Source organism: Rhinopithecus bieti, unplaced genomic scaffold (genome assembly GCF_001698545.2).
Source record: "Rhinopithecus bieti isolate Rb0 unplaced genomic scaffold, ASM169854v2 scaffold_3878, whole genome shotgun sequence".
Lineage (NCBI taxonomy): Eukaryota > Metazoa > Chordata > Mammalia > Primates > Cercopithecidae > Rhinopithecus > Rhinopithecus bieti.
The window spans coordinates 989,474-1,012,590 of NW_016805059.1; the positions used below are offsets into that span (position 1 = coordinate 989,474).

Here is a 23,117-nt window from a genome sequence, read left to right on the forward strand (position 1 = left end):
AAATAACTACCCTGCCCCATATGACCTAGACAAGACCCGCAGATGACCCCTTGTTTGCCTATGATAAGACCAGATACAGACCTTCCAAACTTCCCATCTTTGTCTCATAAACAAGTAGCTGAGATGTTTGCCCTCACTGACCAATCTGAACTAAATGTTCACTAACTCAACTTAACCAAACTTTAGTTAGGTTTCTCCCTTCCCTATATGTCCCTCAATTTTCTTCTGCCCCTGAGGTTAAGCAGTCACTAGAAGGCATTCTCCTTTTATGAAAAAAGTGATTTTCGACTGGACACGGTGGCTCATGTCTGTAATCCCAGCACTTTCAGAGACCAAGGCATGCGGATCGCCTGAGGTCAGGAGTTCAAGACCAGTCTGGCCAATATGGTGAAACCCCGTCTCTATTAAAAATACAAAAAAAAAAAAAANACCAAACTTTAGTTAGGTTTCTCCCTTCCCTATATGTCCCTCAATTTTCTTCTGCCCCTGAGGTTAAGCAGTCACTAGAAGGCATTCTCCTTTTATGAAAAAAGTGATTTTCGACTGGACACGGTGGCTCATGTCTGTAATCCCAGCACTTTCAGAGACCAAGGCATGCGGATCGCCTGAGGTCAGGAGTTCAAGACCAGTCTGGCCAATATGGTGAAACCCCGTCTCTATTAAAATACAAAAAAAAAAAAAAGTAGCCAGCATGGTGGTCCACACCTGTAATCCCAGCTGCTTGGGAGGCTGAGGCAGGGGAACTGCTTGAACCAGGGAGGTGGAGATTGCAGTGAGCCGAGATCACGCCACTGCCCTCTAGCCTGGGTGACAGAGTGAGACTCCATCTCACAAAAAAAAAAAAAAAAAAAGAAAAGAAAGAAGAAAAGAAAAAGAAAAAAAGTGATTTTCTAGGATTATCATCCTTATTTGCAAAGGGCTAGCTCTCCTTAATGACCATTCCTAAGAATCAGCTTACAGCAAAGAAAAACTGTCTCATCATGGCACCTGCTCATCCCACTCCCCAGCAGCTGGTTCCTTCCAGCCCCATTTATTGCTATAAAAAAGAAGCCCTTTCTGACCTTGGAGAGGCTAATAGATCTTACAATCAGAGCCTTCTCCTATTGCAAAAGTCATTTTAAATAATGTCTCCTTACCTAAGTTTGGATTTGTCTTTTCATTTGACAGTAAAATAGATTAATATAATATATTGGTAACAATTAAATACTACACAGCAATGAAAAGAGAGGAACTACTCCTATACCAACAAGCATGGATGAAATCTCACAGATATGATATTGAAGAAAGGAATCTAGATACAACAGTATAAATTGTTATCACTCCATTCATATTATGGTCAAGAAGAGGCCAAAACAATCTAAGGTAATAAAAATGAGAACAGTAATTAACACTTGGAAGGAGGTATTGACTAGGATAGGGCATATGGGATATTTCTGACTACTAGTAATGCTCTATTTGTTTGTCTGAGTGGTGGATTCATGAGCTGTATGTAAAAAGTCATTAACCATATCATTAAGATTTATATACTTTGCTGAATGTTGGAACTCAACTTTTTTAAAACATGGAAAAAAATTAGGTGGACTAATTTGGGTGCCCTAGTACACAGCCCATCAAAGTCTTCTATTAAATAAAGCAATAGAAACAAATTTTGTAATTTATAAGCAAACATTTGTTCTATATTTGTATCTCTCATAGTTAAAATTGCGAGAATAATCATAGTTCAATTCTTAGGCTGGGGGGTGGATACATAGGTGTTTATTATCATTCTTTGAACTGTACATTATCATCATTCTATATATTTTTTCTATATGGTTTTATAATTTTTTAATTGTCAGCATACCATTTTGAGACTTCCTAAAGCACATACCAAAGATTCCTTACCATTAAATAGAAAAAAAACAGTAACCCCCAGACATGTGAGGCACTGTGAGTGATTAAGCACACCAATTCTGGAGCCAAGCTACCCGAATTTAAATCCTGGTTTACCACTAACTAGCAGTGTGGCTTTGGATGCTTAATCTCTTTACCTCAGTTAGCTCATTTGTAAATAGGGATAATAATTCTAGAAAATCACTTCTTCAAAAAACATCTGTTTTCAGATTTAAATTAGGTGATAAAAGTAACAAACATAAAGTAGCATCTAACACTTTGTGTGATAACCAATTCACAGTAACCTATTTTATGTCACATGTAGAGCAAGAGAAATCAATGTTACAAAAGTATTAATAAGAAAACCAGTCAGAAAAAATCTAATTGAGTTCAAACCAGTTGAAAGTTATCAATATGTGGTTTGGCTAAGCAAATACACACAGTATCTTGAGTTATTATACATATTCACACACTGTAAATTCATCTATCTTATTTTCCAAATCATTACTTTAACTTTAATGTTCTAGAAATTTATGGCACCAAGTTAACGAAAGGAGGGGAGTTTCTTGCTACTACAAACTAAAACTTAAAATCAAGGAATTAAGCAAAGAAAAGTCAGAGCAGAAATTGAGAACTGAAACAAACAATTTAAGCATCATAGCTCTTTGAGTAAATTACTTTGAAGGACACTACAATGCCTTGGGATAAAAGAGCTTTTGCTATTGTCAGGAAACCGAATAAACTGAGTGAAAAGTCCTCAAAGGCCACCCCTACTATGTAACCTGTTTCTGCTTTAACTACTTTTTGTAGCTTCTCTTTATATAATATCTTATGTGTAAAATGATTTGTAATACAGAGATAAGACTATCTATCTCTTTTGAATCTGAATGATATCTTCATTGAAATATTCACAGGCCAATATATCTGAACAATGGTACGTGTCCTGGATGCAAATCCCACTCAGGATACAGGAGGCAACAAACATGAATGCTATTCTGAGGGATAAATGACCTGCTTGCAATATAAATGTGGTGGCATCTGGACATGAAAAGACAAACCCTTCTTGTTCCTCTTGACCATTGTTTAGAAACCAATGTAATTTTTTATTGAATAAGCTAGAATCTGCAGGCCTCGATTATAAAGAAATTCTATGTTTTCCTCCCACAGCACTCATCCAAACTGGCTCTGTGAGGTAAGACTTCCCAATATACCTGGATGAAATCTCCAGCAAATCTCGTAACAATTTCTGTCACTCTCAGATAATAAAAAGTACCCCTGGCACCTTCAGTCTCACTAAAATTGGTACTTCCTTAAGCAAGATGTTCAATAATCAAAATCTGAGCTTGATTTAAAAACAATATCCCCTCCTTTCCCAGGCAGGCCTTCCCCAGACACGGAAGCCTGCCGAGGGATGGGGTGTGATTGGTTTTGCACTGTTCTCCTGACTGGCTAGCTTATAATATCCTTGTGGCTTTCTCAAAATCCCCTCTTTGAGCTCCTCTAATTTCAATTCCCAGGAAAGGACTGTGGCTTTTCTCCAAATGGCCACTCCCAATTCCAGCCATCAGCCCCAGGCATTCTGCAGTCCACACTGTGGGCTTCCATTACCCTCTTAGGCCCCTTTAGGCAAAGTTCCGATGTTTGAGCTCCAAGCCAGTGCTTCCACTTGTCCTTGCCCTCATGCTCTCTGGTTGTCTCTTGTGTGACCACATCTGAGGCACAGTAAATATTCAAGCATGACTTTTCCTCCTCAGATAGAAACCACTCCCATTCCACAGCAGCCGTCTCCTCTCTGATCTGTTTGCTCCATCCTACTGCCACAGTCAGCTTTGACTTCTCCAGTGTGAGTTTATATCAGTCCACAGAGAGCCCTCAATATGCAAGAGACAGACACTATCCTAGCTTTATGCCTTTTCTAAAAAAAATTTTGTAGAGATAGGGTCTCACCATGTCCTCATTCTCCTTCACCTGTTCTTCCATTTCTTCAACCTCATTCCCAGTCATTTCTCAGATATCTTTCCTTTTCTAGCTAAGTCACTTTTTAAGTGACCTCATCTAGTTTTATAATTTACAACTCTTTAAATGTATACCTCCAGCCTAGACTATTCCCTGGAATTACGGACTCTATATTCAACAGCTTATTGGACATTTTCTCTTGATGTCTAATGGATACCTCAAACTTAACACATCAAGAACTAAACTCTTGTTTTCCCCTCATTTCATATCTACTCTTCCTATAGTCTTTAACAGATAACTCAGTAAATAAAAACCATTCTTTTTTTTTTTTTTTTTTTTTTGGTCAGGCCCAAAACGTGGGAATAGCTCTTACGATGACCTACCAAGCCACATGTGATTCAGCCATTACAGCCTTTCTGATCTCGTATCTATCACTCTTTCCATCGTTCACCCTCTTCCTAATCTACATGCTGTGGTTTGAACACATAAAGCCTGCCATAGAAATTTGGTATTTGATGCCTGTTTCCCTGAAATACCACTCCTCTATAAATCCCCATGGCCTTCCTGTAGCCAACTCAATGTAGATCAGCACTACCAAAGTTCTAGTTCTCCAACCTATGTGGTGCTGAATATTATTTTGGTGTGAAAATTTTTGACTCTTTTGAATCAATAGAGCACTTCCAAGTGCTGACAAAATAAATATTTTTCATAATTACAGATAGTACTTCTGTAAACATTCTTGTACATATTTTTGGTAAACGTGCACACGTTTCTGCTGAGTACTGTATACACTAGAAATAGAATGGCTGGGTCATAGAGTATATGGATTTTCAGTTTTGGCGAATGCTTACAAATGGTTTACCAAATGCTTATGCCATTTTGAACTTTCACCAGCAGGATTTGAGCATTGTGGTTCTTCACATTCTCTTCTTCTTTCATTTAGCCATTCTGATGGATGTGTATTGGTATACCATTATGATTTCAACCTGCACTCCCTTGATGACAAATGAAGTTGACCACCTTTACATATTTTTGTTGGCCTTTAGGCTACCCTCTTTTGGCCTTTAGGCTACTCTCTTTTCAATTAGGTTGTCTGCTTTTTTCTTAATAAGTTCTAAAAGTCTGTGTATATTCTCAACAAGTTTTTATTGATATGTGTGTATAGCTGTATTTGGAAACAACCCAAATGTTTATGAAGGGCAGAACAGAAAAATAAACTGTGGTGATTCATATAATGGAATACTAGGCAGCAAGACAATGAATGAATTGATGTTGCATCTAACACTGTGAATGAATCTTACAGAGTTAGTGAGCAAAAGAAGCCAGTTATAAAAGACATATACTGAATTATTCTATTTACATACAGTTTGAAACTAGGCAAAATTAATCTACTGAATGGTAGTCACTGGAGTTGGCAATGAGTAATTTGGAAAGAAAGTGACTTCTAAGGTTTTGGACATGTTCTGTTTCTAGATCTGTGTGCTGGTTACCAATGTGAACATTTATTAAAGCTTATGATTGGTGCACTTTTCTATATGCATATTATACATACTTTAAAAAGGTTTAAAAATAAATGCCCAAAAACAACTTGTGTTTAATTATTTGTGTGTCACATATACAGAGAACAAACACATGCATAGACAGATTGAGACAGAAAGACACAGATTGCATAAAGCAACTAAAAATATGTATTATAATCTTTGATCAGTTAAAACTAAGTCTCTATGTAATATCCTATATGAGAAAGTAAATGCCTGTATCTAAAGTTTTCATGGCGGTTTAAAAGATAACTCACTTTTCTCTCTCTGAAGAATTAGTCTATCACTTTTTATACCTTGAAACCAGAGCCAGGGGGAAGCATGTATTTTTTTAATTTAATTTTTTTATTTATTAATTTTTTTGAGACAGAGTCTCACTCTGTTGCCAGGCTGGAGGACAGTGTTGCGATCTCGTCTCACTGCAACCTCTGCCTCCCGGGTTCAAGCAATTCTCCTGCCTCAGCCTCCCAAGTAGCTGGGACTAAAGGCATGTGCCACCACGCCCAGCTAATTTTTGTATTTTTGTACAGACAGGGTTTTGCCATCTTGACCAGAATGGTCTCAATCTCTTGACCTCATGATCAACCCACCTCAGCCTCCCAAAGCACTGGGATTACAGGCGTGAGTCACTGCGCCCAGCCAGAACCATGTATTTTATACTTTGCTTCTTTTTAAGTATGTTTTTGTGATCTTATTATATGCATATATATGCATACAAGCAGCATGGAAAGGAAATAAATCATATATTGTTTCCTGACCACAGTAGCTTAGGAATGGTTTCTTATTTACAAAATTTCCATTGATAACTAACATCAAAATTATATACTATTAATCAAACTAATGACTAGTTTTTAGGTGGTGGAACACACATCTATAAAAAGGAAGATTGTCAGATTTTGTGCTCAGAAAGTAGCATTCTATTATTTAGAAAGAACTTCAATAAACTTTAAATGTATGTAAAAGACCATAAGTAAACGCAATATGTTGCTTGAAAATGGCAAAGATATGCAAAGGCTAAGTGACAATCAAGAAGAAAAATGTGTTCCCACTGGTGAGGGTAATAACTAAACATAAATATAGTGGTAAGAAAAAACTTGGAATGGGAATCAGAAGACCTAAGTTTAACTGCCATATCTGCCACTAGCCAGTGGTAGGCCATTAGGAAAACCATTTTACTACCTTTTGTGACTACAGTTTTCCAATCTTCCAAATAAACAAGAAGGACTCTGATAGGTACAGTATGACTAAAGAGTTAGCTTTAACCACCTGACTACTAATGACTGATTTTATGACCTTAAGAAAGCTATACAAACATTCTCCACATCCTACGTTCTTTATATATGAAGGCTGAATGATGCTGCTTGCAGTACAGATTCATTGTGAAAAGTCGATGGCTCCCATGTGATAAGCATAACTCTCACATAAAGAAGTCATGCCACAGATGTTGTATCTATCCCAGCCCTAACACTCTGAGTCTGTGAGGAAAGCTATGTGTAATAAGGTGACCCAGATATTTTCCCCATGATTAGGTTTTCTATCTTTAACTATTAGCTTAAGTAATGGTAAAAATAAATGAATAAATAAATAAATATTTAAAAAAAAAAAAAACAAGAGTAACAGCAAACATGCAAAACCACTTTGAACTCTTTAAAAGAAGCTCTACTATCACAAACATAGGTAATCCAACTTGTAGAATATTACAGTTAGAAAGTGCTTTTACATATAATTCCAAATTATACTATCAGAGAAGCTCTGTGAAACAGGTAGAGATTCTTATTTCCATTTTACAGATAAGAAAAAGTCTTGGAAAAGCAAAGTGATCACTTATTCTAGGTCACAAATGTATTAAGTGATCTATTCTAAAGTAGAACCTATGTCTTTTTACTCAAAAAATACCATTTCTACCTACTAAAACTCCAGAATAAACTTTTATCTCAAATACCCTAAGAAATCATATTGTTAATGAGTTTATCTTAAAGATCAGGACACTTACCCCAAACAGAATCATCTGAAGATGCACAATTGGTCAGTAACGGAGTCAACTAGAACCCAAGCCTCCTAAATTTTCAATCCTATACTTTCTCCTCCATATTAATTCAACCAATTTCACCTTAAATGTATTCATTATTGAATTTTTATAGCATTTGATTTTGTATAATGTTAACGGCAGGGAGTTCATAGAGTAGCTGACTTAGCTGGGACTGGAAGGATAAGGAGGGATGTAACAGATTAAGGGGGAAAATGATAGGACAGACCCTAGGAAGAAGTTAAAGAATAGAGAACAGAATAGTGGCACGAAGAGATCAGGCTGCCCAGGAGCACCAAGAAGTGCAGCACGGCAGAAGAAGATACTGGAAGTGCACAGCAGAATTGAAAAGAGAAAAGGTGGGCCACAAGCAACAAAGTAAGTGATTGGATATACAATGAGCATCACTCATGTTGACACTATAGAGTAACAGTCCTCAAAGTGTGGTCCACAACCACAGGCTCCTCAAGGTACCCAAAACACTTGCAGGCAGTCTGTGGACAACACTTTGAGGAATGTTACCCAGTGTTACACACTCTGTTACTGTCCACAGAGTCAAAACTATTTTTATTACAGTAATAATAAAATGTTACTTTTTTCCACTACGTTGACATGTGCACTGATGGTACAAAAAGCAATGGTGGGAAACACTGTTGGTATTTTAGCAGAAATCAAGAAAGTAATACTTAAACGTACTAACAGCCATTGCATTCTTCAACATCATATACTAGCAGAAAAAAATGAGAATTTTAAAAGACAGTTTCCTAAGCAATATTCCTTAAGATTTAAAAAAATATTAATTTTATTAAATGTTGAAACTTAACATCTTTTTAACGTTGTGTGACAAAACGGAGAGTACCCATAAATCATTGTGCTGCACGCCAAACTATTATAATTGTTTCAAAAACATTACTTGAAAATTACAAGTGTAGTTACATGTAGAGATAGAGTGATTGACTTACTAGATAGACTGAGCTTAACAGATTTAATAGATAGATTGAACTAGATAGACACTTTTCATGAAAAGTCATTTTCATGCAACACCATAGAAAAACTGTGGTAACTCAGATTTGAATATTTGGGAAAATATTTTTCAAAAGTGAATGAAGAGAACCTGTAACTTTGAGAAACACTACTCTATTTGTTGCCAGTGAAAAAATGTGAACTTCCAAACAAAAATTGGAATCTTAAAATTAATATTAGCCACCATGAGTTTGACAGCTTTCCAACACTCACAGACATTCCAATGAGATCATAGTGATATTAGATAGACGTGATTTTTTGATGTTGTATAATAAAATATGTCAACATTTGGAAAATCTGCAAAACCCAGAGAATCAATATTTTCCAAATGATGTTACAAAATCACGACTGGACAAAAGAACCATTCAAAGTGCAAGACAGACTAGTTGATTTTAATGCAACAGAGGACAAAATGTTCACTGATCTGATTTCAGATTTCACATTGCAACTCTCTTGTAAGAAACTAGCACTGGTTACATTTTGGCATGACATTAAAGAATAATATTCACAGTTACAAGGCCATTAAAATACTCTTCCCTTTTTCAATTTTATGTCTGCATGAAGTCATAATGTCTTCACGTACTTCAAACAAAACAATATATCACAACAAACTGAATGCCGAAGCAGATATGAGAATCCTGCTGTCTTCCATTAAACCAGCCACTAAACTGATTTGCTACAGTAAAACAATGCCCCACTTCTCATTAATTTTTTTCTTTTTGAAAATGCAGTTAATTTTCATAAAAATAAGTTATTCATGTTAATATCAGTACAGTTATTTTAAGTGATTTAATCTTTTAAATTTCTGTTTCCATTTGCAATAATGTAATGTCAATAGTATAAGCCACATAAACTAAAGCTCTTTGTATCCCTAAACAAGCTCCGGGTTGTAGAGGGGACCTTAGACCAACAATTCGAGATCCACTGTTGTAGAGGATGAGCCAAGTAGAGAGGACAGGATCAGGTTCAGGAATCTAGGAAAGTACTGCAATAACAGATTCAAGGTGACATGATTATGACCTGACAGAGACCATAAAAGTAGAGATGAGGAGAAGTAGCTACATGCAAGAATCATTTCTGAACCATAAACAGAATGAGTAATTGACGAGATGATGAAAGTGAAAGGGCACGAAGGATTTGAACATGCTTTTGTCATTTCTCATAAAAGGCTGGGTGTAGAGATGGGGAATACAGCTGGGAAAGGCAGTTTAGTATGTTCGGTATGTTAATTTTGAGGTCCAGTAAGAAGCTGAAAATAATTACTTGGAAATCAAGAGTGAAGTTACATATAGAGGTAAAGATATAGAAGCAATCATAGATACCAATAGACATTATCCAGGGGAAAATTGATAAGCAAGAAGCTAAAAGAACTAAAGATGAATATCTAGAAAACCCAATATGTCAGGAAGGACAGAAAGAAATAGCCAGTGAAGGTGGTTAATCAGCTGTAGTCAGAGAGGTGGCTAAAAGGAGCCAGGAGTGAGTAGTTCTGGAAGCCAAATGTGGGATGGGTGAAATTGGAGATTGTTTCCGTTTACAGAAGAGAGCTAGCCCTTAGTGAGTAGTAACTCAGGACTCAGGTGATTCTCCCACCTCAGCCTCCCAAGCAGCTGGGATTACAGGTGTGCCCACTCCCCATGCTTGGTTAACTTTTTTTATGTTTTGTAGAGATGAGGTCTCACTATGTTGCCCATGCTTGTCCCGAACTCCTGGGTTCAAGTGATCCTCACACTTTGGCCTCTTGAAGTACTGAGATTACAAGTGTGAGCCATGGCGCCCAGTCCAAATCTTTAGTAAAAGTAGAATTGTGTCAGGAGTCAGTCTTAATGGAATGATTAAGTGGTACATATTGTTTCATTTGTTGCAATAATGTTGCATGCCTTTTGTAATTTAAGGAAATTCAAGGTAAGTGAAGAAAAGAACTAGTGAATTAGAGCTCAAAAAGTATAGGCCATTTTATCCTACTAGTTGAAGAAACATGGTAATTAACAAAGGGGAAAACCAAGGTTAATAAAATAGGAATATAAAAACTATATATATTTTTTCCAGGTGGGTGACCCTTTAATAAGTTTGTAAGCACTTAGGAAAAATGAGCCAAAGAAAAGAAGAAACTTTAAAACATAGGAGAGCAGAGTAAGCTAAGAGGTACGTCTCAGAAGACAGTGGATGAGATGGTAGCCAAAACAAACACACAAAAAATTCATTTTTTGCAAAATCAAGAGAAAAGGAGAAAAGGAAGGATGATGCCTCAGGTAGCTTTAGAATGAAAATCAAGAAAGACTGAGGGGGTTCCCATCCAAGGACCTGTACTGTTTTCCTTTAAAATAAAAGTTAAAATTTTATGCTAACACTGCAAGGAACAAGATAAAAGACAGAAACAATGTGGAGAGAGAAATTTAGAGCCTCTGAGGGGTAAGGAAAAGAATTTGGAACCAAAATGAAGACTTAGCCAAGATTAGATCAAAATAAATCAACCAAGATTCTAGATCACTGAAAAATCTACATTTGTACCATTAAGTCAAAAATATTATAGAGATTCCAGACACACAAAAATAGAGTGGATGGAGAATATTAAAGAATGTTGCAATAAGACCTTTAGATTATTTTGTTAGCCATGCCCATGGTATCAATGAGAGTTGAACATTGACACAAAGAACACCACACATCCACTCATTAATAGGTAAGCCTTTTCTATTAGGTTATTCTCAGCAATCAGTCCAGGAGCAGTAAACTCCTACTATTGTTTGCTTACATGAGGAATAATAAATATCAAATGTCTCAAAGTATCCAACATATTTAATTAGCAACTTAATAAGTGTTTCACTGTTATTCCAATCAGAGCTCTAGAAATATTATTTCATATTTACATCATTTCTCAGAGGAGCCATTTGTGTGTACATAAATTTGAATAATTGGCTTCATGAATTCTAAGTATAAATTTCCATAAAATACCCATGGTAAAGGAATTCATTTATAAAGGGACCTTCAGCTCTCTTTACAGAGCAATGATATGTCTATTTCAGGTAGTAGCATGAGAAAAATCTGGGAGACTTTTGCAAATATACTTTTTTTTACTGTATTACAGAAATTATTTGCCTTATTTCAGTAAGTCAAATTCCTTAATCTGTGAAAATTTGGTAGGCAAAGAATGCAGACAATTCACCTTCCTCACACCTTACTCTTCTACTTTGCAGTTCAGTTAAATACCTACGTTTTGATAAATCAACTCTGCAATTAGGTTCCCTTTGGATTTAACTTCTTTAAGAAATAGAATTTTGTGTATTATTTTTCCACTGGTCAGGCTTGACTGGTTAAAAATTGGGAAACAAAAAGCACCAACAAAACACTAACGTAGTTAACCCTGAATATAAAGTTACCAAAGCCATCGTAAACAAAACCGTATTGTATCATAAAAGATATGGCTGCCATAAATGAATGAATGAATAAAATTAGGAGAAACTGAGATCAAACTTTTCACTATACAAATGAGAAAACTGAGACTCAGATTAAGTGACTTATTGAAAGTTATACAACCAATTAGCAAAAGTGCTAAAGGAGACACAGTGGTGTTCTTTCTGCTATCTTATTATATAATGCCTTTGTCATCATGATTTAGTAGTCATTTTAAAAGTAAATTTTAAATTTAAAAGTAAACTTTAAACAATAAATGTTTTACCTCTAAACATCTAAACACAGTCCCAGTGAACCACTAACCCATCAAAAGATTAATTTAGGATTTGTCTATATCATCAACTATCCATTTAATTTCCTTTGAAATAGCAAGCATAAATGGAGCTCTTATGCAAACAATTTTGAAGTAGGGCAGGATATAAAAGTATATATAACCATTTCATCTCAAGTACTTACAATTTAGTTAAAGAGTTAAAACTACACAACAGAGTTCAACTGGAAAATAAAAGACATCATTGTATAAAGAACTAATTCTAACCAAGTGTCAAATCATCCAGTATGCACAGAAAGGATTCTGAGATATCAAGAACAGGGAATTTAATTTCAGTTTTAATCATAGGCCCATGAGATCTTGGGCGTAAAAAGAATTTTTAAATACTCGTAACTTCCCATTGATGTTGTTTGGGTCGTGTCCCTACCCAAACTATGTTCAGTCACTCCAGCAACAAAGAAGCTCCTTAAGAAACCCATTTTCTCTTTGGACAGTTCTATATCTTCCTTTAATTGAATTTATCTTCCTCTGTTTCTCTCTTTGGTCTTAATTCTGTAACTCGGAGTCAGACAATGAAAGTCTAGTTCATTTTATATGACAACATCTCAAATAGAAGGTAATTACTCTTCTATTCTTCAGAGAAAATAATGCACAATACAATTAATCGAACAACACAACAGACTTTCACATTCGTGCAAATACGATCGTGATTCTCCAAACAAACTCACATGTAATTCTAACTCTCATAAATTATGGCAACCAGTATTCAACACAATGCTTCAGGTAATATACTCACCATGAGATTAATACTTTTCTCCTTCTAAACATTGTCTTTCTATCAATATCCAAGACATCAAAGCATTAATAAGTCACAACACTATTAATTCAGATTAATCATATTCTCAGCTAAAACTTAATTTTAATGTTTTATAAAGCAAAGTAATATCTAAGATGAGCTCTGAGGGACTAGTAAATCCTATATATATTAAGCAAGAAGTTGTCATTCCAAACATAAACATGTCCAAGCATACCTAATAGCAAGGGAAGATTAGGAACAAGGGCAGATAAGTCTTCCCAAAATAAGAGAGTATGCTTGCGTATGGCTGACAACTATAACCCCAAGACTTTGGAGGGCCAAGACGGGAGGATCACTTGACACCGGGAGTTTGAGGTTGCAATGAGTTATGATTACGCCACTGAACTCCATCCTGGGCAACAGAGTAAGACCCTGTCTCTAAAAACATACATGCATATATACATACTTACACACAAAATATAAGAGAGTTGTTTCACATACATTTAGAAATATAAGTTAGGGAGGCCCTTGAAAATCAAGGTAAGAAGTATGTACTGGAGTTCAAGAACCATCCAGTAATAAGATATTGTAAGTTCTTAAACATAAGAACAACAAGATGAAAATACAGGCTGGGCACAGTGGCTCATGCCTGTAATCCCAGCACTTTGAGAGGCTGAGGTGCGTGGATCACAAGGTCAGGAGATCAAGACCATCCTGGCTAACACAGTGAAATTCCATCTCTATTAAAAATACAAAAAATTAGCCAGGTGTGGTGGCACACACCTGTAGTCCCAGCTACTCAGGAGGCTGAGGCAGGAGAATCACTTGAACCAGGGAGACGGAGGTTGCAGTGAGCCATGATCACGCCATTGATTACTCCAAGCCGAGATTACTCCAACCTGGGTAACAGAGCAAGACTCCATCTCAAAAAAAAAAAAAAGATGAAAACACAGACGTCATGTTAAGATGGATAGTAATGATAGAAAAGCTAGGGTGAATAACTAGGAAGATATAGTAACATATATGTTAAAAATAAAGTTGGCTGGACATGGTGGCTCATGCCTGGAATCTCTGTACTTCAGGAGGCCAAGGCAGGAGCATTGCTGGAACCCAAGAGTTGGAGGCTGCAATGAGCTATGATCACAACACGGCACTCCAGCCTGGGTGACAGAATTAGATCCTGTCTCCAAAGAGGAAAATAAAATAATGGTAAGAGCAGATGCAGTGAAAAAAGAATTGAACATGGCAGATACAGGCGATCATTTTAAGAGAATGTTAGATTCCATTTAAGCTTCATGCCTGGGTGACTGGAATCATAAGGATGCTGATTTCCTTTTGGAAAAAGAAGACCAATTCAATTGATTGAAAAATAACAGCATGCCATTAAAATTGAATTGTTCAATAGGTAATAAGAAAATACATAACTAAACATCAGTGAAAAATTCAATCTAGCTATGTAACAGTAATAACAGGCAATTTTCAATAGTATACATTTTATAGATTATGCATATCCTTTTCCAATCAGCCTTTCATCTTTTGGCCAATGTCTTTGTCTTGAATATTTCCACTAGGAAGTAAGAAACTGGAATTATACTAAAATCTATTTTGTCTATTAACAAATAGAAGACAAAGGAGATAAAAGAGTCAGAATAGGAAGATGGCTAATATAACACCCAGTCAGCATATGGTGGCATTGAATTATCAATGAATAATCAACAGTAATCTACCCTTCTTAGTACATGCAGACTGAAGTACAAAAATGCTATCATTCAATGGTGCAATCTCTCTCTGGAGACAAAACAGTCTCCTAACAGCATCAAACCATTTACATATGCACACATAATTTTTAGTTTATGAAAAAATTAACAGAAAGAAATCACATTTTCTCAATATACACACAGAACGAGAATAAAAACTAAAAGTTATTTATGCAATTATTTTAAAGCTAGAGTGCCAACAGCTTGAAGGAAAGATAATTTAGAAGGTAGGATAATACATGCTAACACTACTATAAATAATAGTAGCCCTCAACACTTAAGGGTTTATTATTAAGCTTTCCAGACCTAAGATACAAGTATGGACCAAAATGGGAGAAAAGAGGTGATATTTCAAATGCAACTTTCAAACATATTAGTTTCACTCATTGTAAGCTATCAAATGTTTGAAATTCAAACAGTCTTCAACAAAAGATAGAAGTTTCCCTAACACTGGTGGCAAAAATAAATGTAGTATGTGACAAGGAGTTGTATAGCTTGGCCAAGTTGTTAAAAAGTGCTTATTATGTCTGCTATGAGCAAAATAGAAATGGCAAACAATATTCAGTTTCATTTTAGTTGAGGGAGTTCTGGTTTTTAATTACTGTTATTCAATCAAAAAATCTGAAAGTTTATTTTAGTATGTTCTAGTTCCATATATGATGTATCTACATATAAAACCATAAAACTAGGCCTTATAAATTATGGCAGGCATTTATTAGATCATTATATTTGTTATCCTGTGATCATAATTTCTTGAAAATTATAGTAGCTTGATATATTTCTTCTTACTATTATAGTTAAGGTCAGAAAAGAGAAAAGTTTTTCTGGGTTTGAAAGAAATGTTTTAAAAAATATTATTCATGAAATGTCAAAACTTAATAATAAGATTTTTAAATCCTTATTATTAACACACACCAACATATATTTATCTTATGTACTAGAGCTTTCTAAGTGAATTCCCCTAAAATAAAGATACACATATATAGATAGATCAAGATAAAATTTTTAAAACATAATTCTCTATGGGTCACTTTGCTATTAGATAATGATAAAGCTGTATTCAAATATGATATATTAGAATCACTGAATCTTAAAAATTGCACAAGTTGAAATCAGATTATTTCAGTCTCTGGTCTAACCGCCTGTCTAATGCTCAATCTTTCTCTAAAACACGCCCACCAAGTAATTATCCCACGTGCCTGCGTACCTCCACTTCTGATGAACTTCACTACATCCCTTCCCAATCAATTACATCTAGGCAGAACTCTTAGAAAGTTCTTAACTTGGAGTCAAAAATATCCCTCCCTGTAGCTTCTATTCATTAGTACTGGTTTTAATTATTGGTGCCAAGCAACAAAGTCTACTTTCTCATCACCATCACAGTTTTTTAAAACTTTGGAGACAATTTTCAAGTATCTCAGTTCCTTCAGCTCTTCCTAATATGACATGATTTTAATTACTTCTAATATTATTATTTCTCTCTCCTGAAAATATTTCTGCACTAGGACAGAGCAGAAATCTCTGTAAACCTTGCTTTAAATACTTCCATTAAGTAACATACTTAACATAAAATTAGTAAAATAGTTTTACTATTAAAATAAATAGTTTTATTTTACTAATTTTATATTAAGAATATGTTAATTTTAAGAATGTCTTTCTTAAAATACTAAATTGTATGTATGTGTGTGTGTATATATATATATGAAACACTGTTCAATTGCCTGATAATTCTTACATAATATTTTTCCCAAATGCGCTCTGCCAAGCTATGTTTTTCCTCATCCTATACTTACCCAAGTGGCTTCTAGACCAAAGTGCAATTTATTCTTCGACAGTGTTAGACCAATCTCATTTAGCCCTTCAAGATCATATTGGATCCTAATTCTGTCTCACATATTCACTACATGTCTGAATATCACATAACCTCAGTTTGGATTTTTTTCTCTGTATAGTTTTATTTCAGTCATTGACAAATAATTGATTATGATGAGGCCAAAACTGAACCAGGTAACATAATCCAGGATGAAGATACTCCACTAATTACCTAGCTGCTAACTCACCTAGTTATCCTTATATTGAGACCATATTTCTAAATTTTCCATAGGGATCATATCAGTCAATTTCAGGTAACTTAACAAAATCCAGATATAATGACTTAATAAGAGATAGTCAAAGATCTTTAGGTTTTTATTCACTTCATTAAATAAATTTGTATTATACGTATATTTTGCACCAGGAGCTATGTCACTCTCTGGTGATGAAGTTAATCAAGACACTGCTCTCAAGGAGCTTACAATCTAGTGGGGAAAGCCAACAATTACAATAATTATCATACTGTATCATAAACATGAGTGGCAACTGGGGAACTGTGGGGGCACAGAACGTGATTACCTAAATCTCATTGTCAGGATTAGGAAAGGTTTCCCAAAGAAGACAAGAGGGTTTGAGTCTGAGTTAAGTTTGAGGTCATTATGGAACAATCAGATTAAAATGTTGGATGTATGAGTGTGGTGCTCTTCAGAGAGGTAAGGGCTGTATATACAGACATAGAAATCAACAGTAAGTGGCAGTTATAGCCATGAATTTGGATGAGACCCACTGACACAGGTTAACTAAAAAGAAGAAAAGCATTGGCATTTCGGGGAAAGGGAAGAACACTTGCAGAGATGTGAAAGAGCATGGGTGTATGAGAGTTGATGTGTGTGAGGCTTAGGCAGGGGCAGGGGTCAGGATGGGGAAGATACTGCTGGAGGTATCAGAGGCCAGTTCATCAGAAACCTTGTGCGTGGAGCCAAAAAATTTCCACCTTATCTAGAACACTGTGGTGCCCCTTAAAGTGCTCTCAATATTGACACGACCTGACTAGACTCAGGACACTCTTGGGAAAATACACAGTAAGGTCAGTGTGGTACATGAATTGGTGGAGGAAGGTAAGAAGCAGGAAGGCTGAAAAGGGGTCAATGAAGAGGGTGGGAAAGAGTAGCTAAAGCAATGTCCCACATGGGAATGAAAATGTAAGACGTATTCCAGAGATAGTAATTGATGAATTCTGGTGACTACTGAATTTGAGAAGCTAAGGTAGAAAGAGATGGTCTAAGGTGATCCCTAGGATTGTAGTATGAATGAAAAGGTGGAAATGGTGTCATCTGGTGAGAAGAGGAGTTCACCACTCTATACAGTGATTATTCATTGTATTATTCACATGATTCTGAGTTCAGGTTTTATCATTCTAAGCTAAATTTGAGTTTCATAATGGGATGGTCGAGTTGAAATGGTGGATGTATGGGTGTGGCACTCTTTAGAGAGATCTGAGCTGTACATAAAGACTCAGGAGGATGGTAACTACAACCATGGATTTCTACAAAATCACTGGGCTAGAATGAAAAGTCAGAGGAAAGACCAAAAGATTAAAGGTAATGTCAAATGTAAGCTGTAACCTGAGAAGGTAACTGTCCAAGGACTTATCTAAAATATTTTTATTAATTTAAAGTTTATTTCTTATTTGTTAATACATATTAAATTTCTAAAGTTTTTGGAAGCAAATTTATCAGATACTTTGTCAATCTGGTACTAGTGCTTCACTTACATGTCAAAAGAACAAGAGTTAGAGAAAAGAAACAGCAAAGAGTCTAAGAAAAGTTTATGATCTGACTCAAGCTCAGCATCAATATTAAATCCTAGAATATCAAGGAACTCAAGTCCTTATTTCTCCTACATTTTAAAACATGTTTCCTCTTTTTACACTCTTGGGGGGAAATGTAGTAACAGTAAAACTGGAAGATTTCACTCTAGATTGCTGCACATGAACTGCTTATGTCTGTGCACCCACATTGCTTCATCCACTCTACTCAAAAAAAAAACACAAAAGTGTAAACAAATGAAAACATCACTGGGCAAGAATTTCACCATCCTGAGGAGTATTAGGGTAGTCTGTACTTGATTTCTGGGTTTTGTAATTTTAAATATTTCTCTTAGTCAAGATGTTTAATAAATAAGCAACTTACACAGGCTAAACAAACTGGATCATTCTCTAAGATACACACAATTTGCATATTATTTCATGGCTCATTATTATAGCTCAAATTCTTAATCAAGACTTCTGAAAGAAATTTGATATGATAGATCCAATCATAGTCAGGGACAACCCTAGTCTTCTGAAGTTCTTAATTCAGTGATAATCAAATCAGAATTCTTAACAAAATGTGCAAATGGAAAATACACAACTCTAGCTCTCTAAGGTACATCCACCTTTTAACAAGCCAGACTTCTGGCAGCATCACATCACAACTGTTAATAAAGCTTGATCTAGTCTCATAATTATTAAAAATAAAACCTATAATGTAAAAATTCAAAGATAAAATTTCTCAATTTTATCTCAACATATCTAAATTACTCAACATATCTAAAATGCTGAGATATGGGCTTAACAGGAATATGTTGGGTCTTCCACTTGAAGATGTCATATTCATAAGGAGAACTCTTACTGTTTCACTCTTTACTAAATTTCACTTTGAAAATCTGTCTTAAATAACTATACACACCATAAGCATATATGGTCTACACATAAAGCTATTTAATAATGTAGTTGTGAAAAGAGAATGTCCTCTAAAATATTCACATAATATATATGGTAGTTATAAGATTTGCTGTTGCCATCTTCAGAATAATTTGATTATGACATTTGATGTAGGACAAGGGGTGGGTGTACTGGGAGAACAAGAGCCTTATCAGCTTCCTCATACAGAGAAACCCAAGATGGCTTGATTCCATATGTAGAATTACGGTGACTATACGACACAGACAACAGTTTGTGTTAATGTGCCAACATTCATCAAAGAAAAAGTAATAGAAAGAATATGTAAAACATGAAGAAGTGTCCTTTTGCTTGGGAAGACTAAGGCTTGACAATGTCTGGTTCCCTAAAATACTAATCTCCAGCTTGTGGCACAGAAACCGTAACAGTGAAGAGTTGAGATGATTGTAGATTGTGGTTATTCCTGAACCTGCCTCCATTGTTCCCAGTTGATACCCAGCTAGGCAGATGGCCAAGGAGGGAAACACAAACATAATTCAGGGCCATTGTGTCATATATACCCAGAAATTTGGCCCTGACATCAGATTGTGCTGCAGCACTAGAATAAGCAGGACTATTAAGGGTGAACATCAGGAACTATCCCTTCAAATGGAGCTTAATTTAATGCTAGACATTATGTGAAACATGATACTGTCTCCAGAATTTTACTCTCACAAATTCATACAAACACCTATTACAAAATACCAATTCTAGTGTCCTTTCTTTACAAAATATACTTCCTAAAATGTACCTTATCTCTTATGGAACATCTGTAAAACCATAATAATCTCCTTTTAAATAATAATGATGCTGGAATAAAATGTTATCTATGATCAACATTACATGTGATAAATATTAATTGAAGATGACCTGTAATAGAAAGTTAACTTTTGTTCCAAATCACTGCATATATTGCATTATTACATAAAAGCACATTATATTTTGAGAAAGTTGTTTACTTATATACTGTACAATTGCTCTATTTTACTTTCATTGACCAATCATGTTAATCTTTCCTATTAAAAAAAATACTTGGCCAGGTGTGCTGACCCGTGCCTGTAATCCCAGCACTTTAGGAGGCCAAGGCGTGCAGATCACCTCGGGTCAGGAGTTCGAGACCAGCTGGGTCAACATGGCAAAACCCCGTCTCTACTAAAAAATACAAAAATTTGCTTGGCATGGTGGTAGGAGTCTGTAATCCCAGCTACTTGGGAGGCTGAGGCAGGAGAATTGCTTGAACCTGGGAGGTGGAGGTTGCAGTGAGCGGATATTGTGCCACTGCACTTCAGCCTGGGTGACAGAACAAGACTTCATCTAAAAAAAAAAAAAGACTCCACACCACAAAACTGTCTTTTGTAGTGGATGTGTTGGATTTAGAATTTGTGTTTTCAAGCAATTTCAAATTTAATGACCTGCTTTCTACAAAATATCCTAATTTCCTAATATAACTTATTTACAATTACTAAAATAGAAAATTGATCTATCATATGAATTTCCTTTTGCCTTGCATACATATAAACTGACCTTAAGTTCACAGTTACCTATCTGACTTTTAAATAAAATATTGTTAAATATTTTAGGGTTTTTTTTTTAATAAAAAGTTTTTGAACTGGTATTTGCCCAAAACACAGTATATCAGTATCCAATTAAAGCTGCACAGCACATTTAGCATAAGAAAAAAAGTGACTTTTTCTACTTTTGCAAACAATGTATAAAATTATATAAACCCATGGCATGATAAAAAAAAAAAAAGAAAGAAAACTATAAAACCACCTTGAACACTGGGAATTAATAATCACATTCTAAACCTCTCTTCACCCTATCATTTTCTGTCTCTGCAACAGATGATATATATTGTGATACGAAAAGTTTTGTTGATGTGTGTCTTCATAAATCACCTTACTTTTACAAAACACGCAATAACATTTCTCCATATAAGAATGTAAGACATGAAGAACATACGATGGGCATAGATACTGCTTCTTTTTCCCCTTCCCTTTCTTTGAAGACTTTTCCTTAGAATAGGCTTCTTCCACCCACAAGGAAATTAAAATTAAAAAGGCAGTTGTCAATAAAAACTTCATCTTGAAAACTTAAATTTCAGAAGATCGATCTACAAGAGAGAACAAGAAAATGTTTACACTTATGAAGCAAATGATAACTATATGACTCTCCCTTTAAGAAACATGATCATTACTACCCAAAGGGCAAGTACATTTGTACATCAAATCCTCATTGCTCAGTCCTGCGTGGTAATATTTCACAACATATTTAGTATTTTTCATGTAGTATTGTAAAGTCTCTTTTATATAGCAATAAAAGTCAATTTAAATAATGGCACATAGAAAACAAGACCGCCAATGAGATATTATGGGTTACTGTATAAAATGTCTGATTCTACAGCTACACAAAATTATAAATTGATATTGACTTGCACAGTGTATCAAAAATATGTTTAGAAAGATATCTGGAAGTATGCTTTAACATAGCGTTAAAATTATTATCTTGGGCTAGTACACTGGAAGTATCTTTTAAATTTTATTTCGTTGGAAGTTCTTACGTATAGTTTTCAAAACAATGTATTTTAAAGAAAAGACAATTCTAGGTATTAAAACCTGACAAATAAAAGAAAAAATTAATATCAAAGAGTTTCACATTCAAAATGCATTGCTTTATTACTTAAACACATTAAATTGGCAAGCTACCTTTTTGACCCAAAAAGGTGCCTCTTAAGTTAGCTTTAAAGCTTTCCTACTTATTTGCTACTAACATGTACCATCAGAAAGATTACTTCAGAAATTCTAGGTAACATTATATGAAATAAAACAAGTGTTGTTACATTTTTTCAAATTATCGTCCTAGCTATATTTTGATAATATTTTTCATGCTCAAACCAGAATTATATCCTTGCCAGAGTTTGATGAATAAAAAATAATTAAGCCTCTACTGATACTAGAGAAGTTCAACCTCTTCTGCATCCTTCATTTCCAAACTATAAATTGTTTCTCTTTCATTGTTTTCTGCAGAGTAAAAGACCTGTCATATTCTTCAACGCTAACTTAATTCCCATCTCACCCTCATAAATTTGCTTCTCCTTATGGCATGTTTGTCATCTTTTTTTCCCTCAGGATTATTCCCCCCATATTTATCTTTAACACACACTCGAGGCAAGCCAGAGGGGCTTCTCCCTGGGTACTTTAAATTGAAGACAACAGGGGGGCTCATCAGACCAACAGCAACAACACAAGGTTCTCCTCTGGCAACTTTACAGAATTGGACGCTCCCTTCCCCCATCTGACAGTGGCACCTGCTTCCAGACACCTTTGCCCACAGCAGCAGGTACTTCTCCCACTTTCACATCCTTGCCTCCCAAAAACGGAGGGCCGGGCCCTCCTAACGGTTCGAAGGGGGCGACAGAGAAATTCAACACTCTGCTCTGTCCTCACCCCAATCTTTTCAAGGGGACAGCTGCATAGACTGGAGGATCCTCATAAACAAAACAACGCAAGGAGCCCTCCTGGCCAACCTTGCATTCCCTAATTACCCCGGCCCTCTGCATCCCTCCACCACGAGCGTCTCCGCGGGCGCCACCGCAGCGGGGACCTGGCTGCCGCGGCCAGGCGCCCCGCTCCCCTCTCCCGCGCAGGGCAGCGCGCCTCCTCCCCTGCACGCCGCAGTACTCCTCGCGCTCCGCCGCCCCGGGCTTGACCTGCTCTTTCTGCAGAGGCGTCTATTCCCGTCCCCAGACCACCGTCGCCGCCCCACCCTGCGTCCCCTCCTCCTAAGTGGAGCTCCTGGCACTTACCCGGAGGCGCCCCTGCCCACAACTGCCGGGCGAGATCGTGGAGGCTCCGGGCCGAGGTGGCAGTGGCTGCTGGGGTGCAGCGGGCGCCGAGC

General features: G+C 36.0%; 1 protein-coding gene across 1 annotated transcript in view; it reads right to left on the reverse strand.

Moving 5' to 3' along the window:
* GLRB (glycine receptor beta) overlaps positions 1 to 23,117 on the reverse strand; it is a 93,656-nt gene that overhangs the window by 69,746 nt on the left and 793 nt on the right. Inside the window, exon 2 of the mRNA XM_017871025.1 lies at positions 21,183 to 21,333. Coding sequence (XP_017726514.1) covers positions 21,183 to 21,304 — 122 coding nt within the window. The 5' untranslated portion in view covers positions 21,305 to 21,333. The remainder of the gene's footprint in view (positions 1 to 21,182; positions 21,334 to 23,117) is intronic.